A 12,549-nucleotide genomic window follows, 5' to 3' on the forward strand; every position below is an offset into this window, starting at 1 on the left:
AGACTTAAGAAATGTTATTTAAGAAATGTTTAAAGCAATGTTAAATATTGCCCCGTGTCTGTCTGCTGTTTTTTAATTGAATTCTCCACATCTCTCCAATTGCCCAAAATATGTCTTTTAATTCAATTTACGGTCAACAATTGCTGTTTTAAGCTTTATATAGCCGGGGATCTGTTATTCATCGTGCAAGTCTCATTAAGTGTAAATATTTGACTTGCGAACCTTCCACATTAACAAAAGTCCTTGTCATTGCATATTTTGAGAGAACAGCGCAATTTTTAATGCATTTCCACTGTGAAGTATTGCAAGTTTTTTTTACTTCTTCTTATTTTTACTTATTTTTTGTTTGTTTACTTCTCGTACTTCATCTACTTGGGCTGCTGTACTCAGTGGTGGCAGCTGTTATTCTTCTTCTTGTTGTTGTTGTTGTTGCTGTTGTTGTTGCTGTTAAGCATTCTTATCGCCGTTGGTAGCATTTCCGTTTTTCTTTTTCGTGCATTTTTCATTTCCGCCTCAGCGTCGCAGCATTTCCTTTCATTTTTCACACGTTCTCCCCCCAGTCCGAAACTCGAACCCACAACGAAAATCCCACAGCCCACGCGGCATGCCACATACTTATTTCCCATTTATATTATTTTGTAATGTATATTACATTCCTCGAACCCTTTCGGTCCCTACTCCGGCTGCTTTGACACATTCGGTAAGCCTTTAAGGAATTGATTTTCAAAGTGAAATTTATCAAGGCAACTCGCATCAACAGGCGAAACAACTTTAATATTAAAGTCCTGATCAAGTCTCCATAAAATGCATCATCAGGGACCAGCCACAGCTCGTCTGCCCATCCTTTGTCGCTCCACAATGCTTTTCGTATGCCAAATATTGTCTGTTGGCCAATTTTAGGTACATGGCTGGCGCAGAAATAAATGGAAATGGTGCCATTGTCATTAGCCAGGCCCAGTATGAAATCCTTAAATGTACTAGCCCCATTGTGAGCTTTGGTGGGCGGAGAGAAGTTGCTGGTTACTTGGACATTAGGCAATCCCAGAAATTGCTATTTGCATTATTTGCACGACAATGCGGCCAATTCATATCAAATAGAATGAAATGGCCTGCCATTGAATTGGCTAAGACTACACGCACAGGAAAGGGAAAGTCAAAGCCTGCAAATGGGAATGGGCGCCAGCTACCAGTGACGGCGTCTGGGGAACCATGAAAATTGATTTTAATGCCAAAAATTATGTTATTGGCGCATGTGTATGGACAACAGAAAACTGAACAGAGAAGATGCACCATAGAAAAATGGCCTCAACAATATGAAAATTGTGCGCACTTACGGCAAATGTCCAGGGGAAGGCGCGGTTAGAAGAGAACTCAATTTACATAAGCCCATACACATGCTAACTGTAACCATAATTATACCCTGTAACCATTAAAAAGGGTATATAGGTTACCTATTTTGAATATTGAACATTTATGAGCTTTTAAATTATACCAGAAATAATCTCTTCCCCAAAAAGGACATATAATACTGGGTATTTTCTAGTTTATCAATACTTGTTTTACTTAAACACTTGTTATTTTTATGAACTGGAAGGAATTACAAACGATGTACGTGCAAATGGAGCTGGTTATCAGCATGTGCAGCGTGGAAGATCATGTATTGGTTGAATAAGAAAGAAAAGCCTTATAAATTGTTTGCCTTCAAATAATAATGTAATTTGTCTTAATATACATATTATCTATGAGTACTGCTTGTTACTGCAAACTTTTTATCTGCATTAAGCAATTGCAATTAAACTAAATGCATACAAATTTCAGCGAACCAGTTAGAAACAATTTTGTATTCGACAATAAGTTACCATGCAGTAAGTTTTACAAGGGACGTTAAAATTATAACATAAATTTAATTTAGTAAAGTTTTGAATTTTTTTAACGCATTAGTAATTAGTTATTATTATTATTATTATTATTATTATTATTATTATTATTATTATTATTATTATAAAGTTAAAATTAAAATATTGAATAAATATCTAAAAATTAATGAATTATTTGCTGTGATGGTTATGTTAAGCTAAGTTCGGCTTTCGCAGTTTTATATTTCATCCCCTCAGTTACGTGGTATAGAAAAAAAGACAAACTTTGGCCGTATCATAAAATGCGGCGCAATCGGTTTGAAGCTTGTTCAGTTGGTCCAACAGTCCCTTCGATTCCGTTCGTGGACTTGTGCAAAACTTTTGGAGCTTTTGAAAAAAATATAAAATTGCATTGGACTGCGTTTAATTTGTGTGATTTATTTGGCCCTTTGCCTTGGCTTGGTTTATCTTCGCGAATGACAATGATTTTGATTTCTTGGCGCTAGGCGTTTCCATGATTCCGGGCCATAAATCAAAGTAAAACTTTGACACTTGAGCTGTCTGAGTTTTGCGTAGCGTGCAATGCGGCGCTCCCGGCTAATCGATTTTAAGTTTATGATGTCGAAGGAATAACAATAAAAATTGACACCGCGTCGCCGGCATTGCTCATAAAATTTTATTACAGAATTTCGCGGTACATATACGTAAACTGAATTCGGCGAATGTCAAATGCGAAATCAATGTCGTAGCTGCCTCAAAAGCTGGCTAAAGCACGGACGCGGGCAAACAACTCCGGTGCGTTCCCTGGTTTCCCATATGACCCTCCGGGCTGCTCCATTTATTCTATTTGCATGCTGCCGTTTTGCATTTGCTGCTGTTGTCGGTTGATGCCGCACATGATTTGCCTTTCAGGCAAGGCGCCACCGCATGAACTCAAACTGAAACTCAAACTCGAGCATGGCCTCCGCTTGGCTTGCGGCACAGTGCTCCAAAAATGTCAAAGTGCCGCCGCTGACACCGCTGGGCCGTTGCGGCACAGCGTGGGCGTGGCAAGGGCGCTGTTTAACATGCTCTCGCCAGCCGCAGCGGCTCCAAGCTGTCTATGTGGCACATGCTGTATGCCATGTATGTTGTGTCTGTGTCACCCGCGAGAAATGCGCTACATATTTTTTTTCTTCTTATTTTTGACCCACATTGCTTTGCTTTGCTGCTCTGCTCGGTTCTCGCCTGTCACTCGAGCGAGCGCTTAAATTGGGCTGCGTTTTTCATAAACATAATGCAAACCGAATTAAATTAACCATGCCAAAATTTGAACAAGCCACAATTTTTGACAAAACCAAATTAAGTTGTTAAAACTGGCAAGTGGCAGGAAATTTTCAGCCGCAACTCACTACTCCAAAACTCAGTGGCACTTATGGATGGCAGGAGGGTCGGCGAGGGGAGGGGCATAGGCAGCAATAGACTCCGGCTGAAAGCCCCCACCTAAATGACATTATTATGCATGCATTCAGAGCGAGGCTCTCTACAGAGAGGCGCACACGTCTCAGTCCGACTAGACTAGTCGCGTGTGTGGTTCGTTGGTGTGTGTGTGTGTGTGTGTGTGTGTGTGAAGAGGGAGCTGCCCGGGCATTGTCAGCATGCTAGCAGGTTGGCAGCACGACAACGACTCAACTGGCGCAGCTACTTGGCCAAATTTGCATAATAGAAATTAAAATGGATTTTAATTTTTTGTTTTTTATTTTTTTTTTTGTTGAATGGGGTGGGGGGAGAGCTCCTGCAGAGCCGCTTTGTTTACCTTGAAAACTTGACGCAAAGTTAAAAATAAAGTTGCCAGCCAGTTGGCGTGCTTAAAGATAGTCACCTGCTTCTGGTGGGGCTTTATGACATGCAGGAAATATGCCAAGTGAAAGTGTTTTAGGGAACAGGTGAATCAGGCATATTTATTACAATGTGCAGCTACTAAAAACTCAATATTTTGCAAAGGAAATCATATTACAAAGCCGAGTTAAATCACAATTTTATTTGAGTTTTTCAAGGTAAGACGAGAAAGAAGGCAGCTTTATAATATAACATTTTAATATAGATAAGATTTCGTATATATGTAGGGAGCATAGTGAGACCTTTAAATGCTGAGTTTGCTTAATATATATTTAAAAAAACAAAACAGTTTTCCATACAATAAATTGGTATTCGACTGATCATTCCTATGACAGCTATATGATATATTTGTCTGATGTTAAAAGGATTTTGATAAAAAGCAAAATATTGGTCAAAATATCTAAATGGCGATACCTTTGAAACTGTGAGACTAGTTCGCATAGACACAGACGGACGGACTGACGGACATGTCTAGATCGGCTCGGCTGTTGATACTGAGCAATAATATATATACTTAATGGGGTCGGACATGTCGCCCTTACTTGAGAAGCATCCCAGGTGATTTCGTTTCTTCTTTTGAGTCTGGTATCTGAAAAGGAAGCAGAGCCCTGCATGCTTAAGTATTTAGCTGATGTGGCGTATCAGCAATATTAAGTATACATATATTTTCACCAACCAATTAAAGAAAGTAACGCAAATCAGCTTCAAATTTTGTCGCAGTGACCCGCTGTGAGATCTGCTGCAATTTCAATGCGGGCTTTTACCAAATGGCTAGGCAAAGTTTGCTTACAGCTGAGACGCCTATTATGCACAGGGCCCAGAAATAAAATGGCATTAAAGCAGCATTCAATGATTTAAAAGTGAAGAAAGTGTGCACAGGACATGCTCACACACACACACGCACGCACACACATACACACACACGCACACACACTGGCACGTAAAGTTTGCCTAAATACTCGGCTCGCATGTGGCGCAAGTTAGCTGGAAAATCAGCTTGGCATAAAATTGCAGGCAATGTCGGTCAGTGCCTGGTTAAAAAGGATACTCAGGGACTACACACACACACACACACACACAGAACAGAACAGTGTATATGTATTTGTTTAAACTTTAACATGTTGTCCTTTAGCATTTGCAATATTTGCTGCAGTTTTTGGCCTTGTAACATTTTGTTGCAAATATTTTTGTTGGATGCCAGCCAAAGAGTAAACCGAAAAAAACCAAAAAAAAAAAATAAATAAAAAAAATAAATAAGCTTCCCAAATTGTTTTGTCATACGTGCGGTCGGTCCGGCCAAGGGGAACTCTAGTGTATGCCATGCTTGGCATCTATTCTTCGATGTGTGTTTCTGTCCGTGTGTGTGTGTGAGTGTGTGTGTGTGTGTCAGCAAGTTGCTCCATTTTTCTGGAGCAGCTTATACATGCTGCGTGAAATGGCTGGACATGTATTGTGCTTCCGTGTGGACTTAACCCATTCTCAAGTGATGCCCTCCAGCTCCTTCTCAGCTACATCTATATCTATATATATTTATATGTATATATATGTGTGTATACATATAGTTTACGAGTGGACATCAGCTTAGCCATTTGCTTTGTTAGCCTTTATTGAATTGCCTGAGCTCTTTAAGTTGCTCTCTTGGGCAGCTTGTGAAGTACATTATTACGCCCGGTTGGAGCTGTGGCTCCAGTTGCGAGCTGGACTACGCTTTTTAGAGGCTCTTTAAAATCAAAATGCCGTCGAATTATGAGTGGCTCGCAAATGTTAGTATTATATTTAGCCTGGTCGATTGGGTAGCACAGTGTGGGCTTAGCGTCGGCGCGGTCAGCACGAAGCTTAGGAATCGAGCAGCCGTGTAGACGGAAGACACGATACTTTTTATATTTAAGCTTTAACTATCCGCTATTTAAAAGCTAGCCCAAATAGCGAGGTCTTGTGGCCAAAGTTCAGGCGAATTGTTGTTGCAGCACTTTTTGTTTTTATTTTTATTTTTTATTTGGGCATCCTACGGCGGCTTTTGCTCGCGCTTCACAGGCAATTTCGGAACCGTAAATTAGTTTTATGTTTCTCGATTTTGCTTTTATTAAATTACCTTTTTCATGATTACTTGCAAACTTCATTTGGAAAAATGCCTTCGAACGGAAATGGCGAACGCCGTCGCTGCCGTCGCTGCCGTCGTCCTGGTGCCAAAGTCCTTCCCCTGCTGCCCAATAATTTTCGCCATTTTGTAATTTCACATCGCTACTCGAAAGCGTCGGTTCGTCTCTCTTACACAGAGCTTCAATGCGCCCATTTGCGCTTCCGCTCCAAGGGTCGCAGGCCTAATAAAGAGTCCTTGCCGCAAATACTACTATGTATATACATAGATACATGCTCGCTGCCTCTGTCGCAGTCGCCGTAAACAGTCTACAGGTTAATTATCTTTGCCGTAATTTAGTGGTCGCTGCGGCGGCGTCGGCAGCCGAAAAAGGCTTTTCATTTTAATTTATTTGACCAGTAAAAGGATTAGATTAGATGCCCTGATAAATGGCCGTCAGCATGCTAGTTAACTAGAAAACCGCCTCTCAGCCTTAATGCGCTAATTTCGTTAGCCCCCCCAAAAATTGTTGCAACTTTTGTTGAAGTTTATTTAGTCAACTTACCTCTGGTGTAGGTTTGAGTAGTTCAATTATAGGTACGCTATATTCGTTTTACTGATTACAGTATACTCTATGCAAAAATATTATAGCAGTGTACATTATGCGCAATTTGCAGGTTCGTTAAATGGAATGCTCGTAACACAGAAAAGCAATACATACATGTTAAACGCGGTATTTGTATTGGTGAGCTTTTCCAAAATAGACCCGCGTAGCTTTTGTCACCATGTGTGAGATCTGCTTGTGTAAAAGCCTAAGTACAAAAGCTTAACGTAATCAAGGGGTAAATACTAAACAATGAAAAATTCTTAAAAATTAAAGCCTATAAAATGGCTAAGCCGCACTCTTTGAAATAAATTCGAAATAATTTTATTTTTTTGCCGCATTCGTTTGAAAAATGTTGAACAATCTTTAAGCTTTCATAAAGTACAAGTTGCCACTTGATTGTATCTCGGCTTGTTGCATAGGTCTTCAAGACTAGACACAGAAACCAGGCAGCAACAAATAACATTAGGAAAATTGAATTTGCAAAAAGATGCTTAAGTAAATGTGAATTGCGGATGTATGAATATACTTGCTTACAGGCTATAAATCAAGTGAGTAGTGGAGAGTGAAGGACACAACACTCCCAAATGCGAGCGAGCGAATTGCGAATTGCGAATGTGAAATCCGACTGCTGACAAGTGTCACTGCGAGATGCTATGACAAAGTGTCAAAAGAATGTTTGACATGTGACTGTCTGTCTGTCCGACTGTACGCCTGTCTGTCGGTCTGTCGGTCTGTCCTGTACCGCTGTCTGTTGGCTGTCCCCTGTCCCCCAGGCCCCCTTTTGGTGCCGCATCGCATATTTCTCAAGCTCGCACACGGGGGGATGCTGGTTTTTGTTCGGCTTTTATACAGCCGCTTTTTCTGCTTTAGTATTGCCTGATGGGTGTGTGTGTTTTTTTTTTTCACTTACAAATATATATTGGCTCTGCCAGAACCTCACACGTTTTTGTTTACCTTTCAATGGTCCTGAGTGACTCGCTGGCAGGGAACGTATTTAACTCTGAGTCTCCATATAGATTGTTCAGCCTTTTGTCACCAGCCCGTAGCGAGGTGTTAAATTTCTTTTGTCAACTGCCTTTGCAGACCAAGGGATTCAATTTAATTAAGATGAGAGAATTAAAAGGCTTAAATCTATTTTATATTAAATATAAATTATATAAGTTAGTGGTAGCATTTAGAGGCAGCTTGTGCAAGTCAATGAAATGCTGGCAGCAACAGAAAACTGGTTTATTACCAAGCTTCCAGGCTCAGTGGCAACTGGGGAGTTGTCAATGAATCGGCAATATTAAAAGGAATATCATGTTAAAAGATGCAGATACGAGTAAGAAAAAAAATATAAAAAAAAAAGAAACACAAGCAAAATCGATGAGGCGTACAAAAAATAATATTCCAAGTCGTTGCGAATGCAGCCAGAGGAGAGGCCAGCTTCAAGACTGCACACTTGCTGTGCTGCTCTTTGATTCCCAGTCCACTTAACCACATCGAGGCGGCCTGCGTAGCTCTAATTGTCGGTTAGGTTCCCAGTTGCCAGTGCATGCATAATTTCCAATAAGAAACGAGGCATGCAGCAGAAAAAATAAAAACAAACTGTTACAAGTGGAAAGACGCTGGCGGAAGTGGAATAGTCTACAACTGATTGTCAAAGTGCATGTCAAAGGCGTACTTTGCATATCTCGTCGTAATATTAATTAACGATGCATTTAAGTGCGTGTCAAAGGTCTCTCGAAGAGCAACGCGTAATGCCCTACTGTGCCTAATTACAGCCTCGTCTTTTAACTTTTGTGAATAATCGCAACGACTGTTCCTGTTTGTCATTCAATTCCCAACCCGCTGCCAACTTGCTCAAAGTCTCGCTGAGGACTGAAGCTAAGAAACTGTTGCCAATAAAACAGTGTCCAACGCTGAGGCTGCCACCCAGTTTAACAGCAGCAGTAACAGTTACATTAATGGCAGAGCGAGCTGTGGCACATGAATTTACAGCAAAAGAGATAGAGAAAAATAGAGAGAAAGAGAGAGAGAGCGCCGCTCAGCACTGTTAACATGTGGATGTCGAGTTAACAGCGCACTTGAGGATATTTTAACAGCACACAATACTTGTTGACTGTGGCTTAAGATAATGCAGGGAAATTAATTACCATGCACGCGAACAGTGAAAGCTGAAAGTTAAGAGAGTCTATTATTTGTAATATTTTTTAATTAAACTAATTTTTTAAGCATTTAAATTTTCTTTTATCATTATTTTGTTAATTATATTTTTTATATGCACAACAGAGATTTTACTACTTTGAAAATACAAACGGTACAAAAGGTCCGACAAATCTAAAAAGCAATCAAAGACAGTGCCTGCAGTGCTTGAGGCAGCTGCTGTTATGTTTTTTTTTTTTTACTAGATCGCCCAAGTGGCATAAATTAAATAAAAACATTTAGACATATTGAAATCGATGCATATGACAATTGCTTTTGTGTGTTGACATCTTGGAAAATTTCAACTTTGACTTGCCCCACACACACATACACACGCACACAGACAAGGGCTCGGAAGATGTTCAAAAGAAAACGTAACAAAATAAGAAATAAAATAGAAAAAAAAAAAAAAACACAACAGAACCAAAATATGCAAATGAAATATTTGCACAACAAAATTTATGCAAACCGCTGGGCGGCAGGATGACTCCTGAGTGGATGAGTGGCTGGATGGGTGAGTTGTATGGTTAGGCTAGTTTGGCTTGATTCTGTTTGTTTGCCCCCTTCAAGCGCCACGGATAGACCAGTTGACATTAGTGGTTGAGCAAAGGGGTTGGGGGCCTTTTGGCTGGTTTTTGCTGTCTTATTTCGATTTGGGTTGGTCGCATTAAACTATTCCCTGTAAGAAAGTGGCCTGTTTACATTATACTTAAATTAGATTAACTAATTCAATCTGTGGGCAAGTCCTTTGCTGACCAGCGTAAACTTTGCTGGCCAAAGTCTTAACTTCAACTTGCGCGAATTTGGATAACAACTGTCCTTGGGCAGCGTTTTTATTATCTCTTTATTTTCTATTTGTTTTTATTTTCCTCGTTTATATTATTTTTTTACGCCTGTGATGCTTGGCAATTAACATGTCTCTAATTATGAGTCACAATTAGTGCGGTTTTGTGCTTGTTCATTATGGAAATATTTTTGTTTTCTTGCCTGCCCATTTGAATAATTAACTATATGGAAAATATGTTTGCTAAATACAAACATACTTATGTGAGTAGATGAGCAACACTATTGTTTAGAGCATGTGTATAAAATGCCCTGTGGCGGCATGTCCTTGCTCTCATGTCCTTATGTTGCTTTTGCGCAAATATAATGAACTCTGAGTTCGCTAATTATATGAACTCGTGTGCGTTTGCTGTTTAGTTCTCGAAAAATGATTATTTTAAGAGCTTTATGAACTATAATTCTCCATAAAATCCGTGTGTTTGGTTATCCTAAATCAGATTTTGGAACTTCTAGAAATTATAATTAATTTACAAATAAACAAATATTCATATTATTGTGAAATTTTATTTTCTTAAACATATTTGGCTAAAAATGTAGTTTTTATACGCAATCATTTTTAACATTCTAAAATAGTAACCTCTGAAATTGAGGCGACTAATTTGTCGGCGACCACTTTGTTAACAATTTTGTAGACAAAAGCTTCCATTTTTCGATTCTACTTGTTATCGTGTTATTTGATAATGTGATGAATTTATTGTCAAAAGTTTTTCTGTGCTATTCACTAGCTTTTAAGAATTTGCTCCCATACTTTTTTCTAAATTCTTCGGCTGTACACAATGTGTCAATCCATGGGCCAAGCGATATGCGAGCTGAAGCATATGCCGCTCTCCGGCGACAAAGAGTTAGACGCCCAAATTAAAAAATGGGTCAAATGGGATCGTAACCAAGACACATTGGCGCAAATAATGGAAGCGGTCAGGAATGAAGATTGGGATACGTAAATACTAAATAACATTCTTATATAAGATTCCATATTGCAATCAACCAATTTACAAACACAGCCTTCGATGCCGTCTCTGCAGACGTATATCTTTTGGCACAGAGGGATTACGTGCCGTAATGCGTGCTGGATTTGATTCTATGAACGAATTGGTCGTTATACAGTAAGAATATTCATCACGCTGATGAAGCATGTGAAAAATATAAAATATTATGTATTGACCATGCATTACAGGTCTGCTCAGGGGGTATGTGCGTATATAAAGGAACAGTATCCGGATGAGGCATCGTGGGCCGAACAGGGCGTGGTAGTTGGCTATGATGGTCGTTACAATAGTCAACGCTTTGCGGAATTAACTGCAATTGTGTTCTTAAGTCAAAATTTTCGTGTATATCTTTTCAGACGCATTGTTCCCACGCCCTTTGTGCCCTACACCGTACAAAGGCTAAGCTGCCTTGGCGGTGTGATGGTAACAGCGTCTCACAATCCTAAACAGGATAACGGCTATAAGGTATATCTCGCAAATACATATATTTATACAAGATTTTTACAATAATTCCTACAGGTGTATTGGTCTAATGGCGCACAAGTCATACCACCGCATGATGAAGCTATTAGTAAGGCAATTTTGGATAATTTGCAACCACATCCCGATTCTTGGGATGAGACTCTGCTGTGCGCCAACGATTTGTTGAGCGATCCCTACAATAATGTTGTTACAGCTTATTACGATGCGCTTAAAAAGGAGATTTCTTGCCCACTAATGGAGGCCAATGGCAGATGTCCATTAACTTTTACATATACGGCCATGCATGGCGTTGGTTATCCGTACATTAAGTTGGCATTCGGCAAAATTAACCTTAAGTCCGTTGTTCCCGTGTGTGAACAGATAATGCCAGATCCAGAATTCTCAACGACGCCCATACCAAATCCAGAAGAGGGCAAAACAACATTGGATTTGGCCATAAAACGGGCAACTGCCAAAAAATGTCCCATTATCTTGGCCAACGATCCGGATGCCGATCGTTTGGCTGTCGCTGAAATTGATGACACTAAGCAATACAAGATATTCAGTGGCAACGAACTGGGGGCACTTTTAGGATGGTGGGCATTACAGAACTATAAATTGAAGGACGAAAACGCAGATGTATCCAATTGTGTGATGGTCTCCAGCACTGTCAGCTCTAAGATATTGAAATCTATGGCTGATGTCGAGGGATTTACCTTCCATGAAACGCTGACAGGCTTCAAATGGATCGGTAACAAGGTGATCGAGGAGCGCGATGCGGGCAAGAAGGTGCTCTTCGCGTTCGAGGAGGCCATTGGCTATATGGTATCCACAAATGTTATCGACAAAGATGGTATTAGTGCTGCGGCCCACGTGGCTACAATGGCCTGCTATTTGCGCTGCAAGAAGTGTATGACAATGCAGGAGAAGCTGCGGGACTTATACGAAAACTACGGATTCCATACCAGTGTCGTCTCCTATGTCACTTGTCGGGATAGAGCGCTTATTAAGAAGATCTTTGATCGTCTACGCACCTTTGACGAAGGCCAAGAGAACACCTATCCAACAAGCATAATGGACGGTGAATATGAGATTGAGAATGTACGTGACTTGACCACGGGCTATGATAGCAGCACACCAGATAAAAAGGCCACGTTACCAGTCAGCGAAAGCACCCAGATGATTACGTTTACTTTTAAAAATGGTATGGTTGTCACATTGCGTACTAGCGGAACTGAGCCAAAACTGAAGTATTATGCCGAGATGTGCGGCAGGCCAGAAAACAAGCGCTGGGAAGAGTTATCAGAGACTCTTAATCGCATGGTCGATGCCATTGTTAATGAGTTTTACGAGCCCGAAAAGAACGGACTGGAGCGTAGACAGGAAGACTAGATTTGCAAGCGGAGTATAGATGGGTTTTCGTATATGTAGATGCCCCAAATTTTCAGTTTTCTGCTAAATTTACGAGTTCAATTGAATTTCGGATTACCAACGCTGCTGATGGCAACAGATATTTTTGATTATTAAAAAACCAAAAAAAAAAAAAAGTTATTTAAGATTCAATAAAGATTTTCTTGGGGTTGTAGGAAAGTAAACCTCGACCAGTTTTTTTTTAATGGTGAATAGAAAGATTGGAGATATCACTCACTAAAGTTG

At 40.0% G+C, this 12,549-nt stretch overlaps 1 protein-coding gene across 1 annotated transcript; it reads left to right on the forward strand.

Annotated features, from left to right (window-relative positions):
* Positions 1-10,142: 10,142 nt before the first annotated feature.
* On the forward strand, positions 10,143-12,488 carry LOC6625366 (glucose 1,6-bisphosphate synthase). The gene is made up of 4 exons (XM_002049026.4): positions 10,143-10,382; positions 10,447-10,548; positions 10,620-10,896; positions 10,951-12,488. The coding sequence occupies exons 1-4, from the start codon at positions 10,222-10,224 to the stop codon at positions 12,283-12,285; spliced, it is 1,875 nt and encodes a 624-aa protein (XP_002049062.1). The 5' UTR covers positions 10,143-10,221; the 3' UTR covers positions 12,286-12,488.
* Positions 12,489-12,549: the final 61 nt, after the last annotated feature.

This window comes from Drosophila virilis, chromosome 5 (assembly GCF_030788295.1).
Source record: "Drosophila virilis strain 15010-1051.87 chromosome 5, Dvir_AGI_RSII-ME, whole genome shotgun sequence".
In the NCBI taxonomy this organism is placed as follows: Eukaryota; Metazoa; Arthropoda; class Insecta; order Diptera; family Drosophilidae; genus Drosophila; species Drosophila virilis.

Excerpts from the sequence above, each read along its gene's own strand:
- LOC6625366 (XM_002049026.4), top strand. The coding sequence starts at position 10,222 with ATGTGTCAATCCATGGGCCAAGCGATATGCGAGCTGAAGCATATGCCG. Across the intron at positions 10,383-10,446 it reads AGGAATGAAGATTGGGATAC|CCTTCGATGCCGTCTCTGCA; the intron begins GTAAATACTAAA and ends TTACAAACACAG. Across the intron at positions 10,549-10,619 it reads AACGAATTGGTCGTTATACA|GTCTGCTCAGGGGGTATGTG; the intron begins GTAAGAATATTC and ends CATGCATTACAG.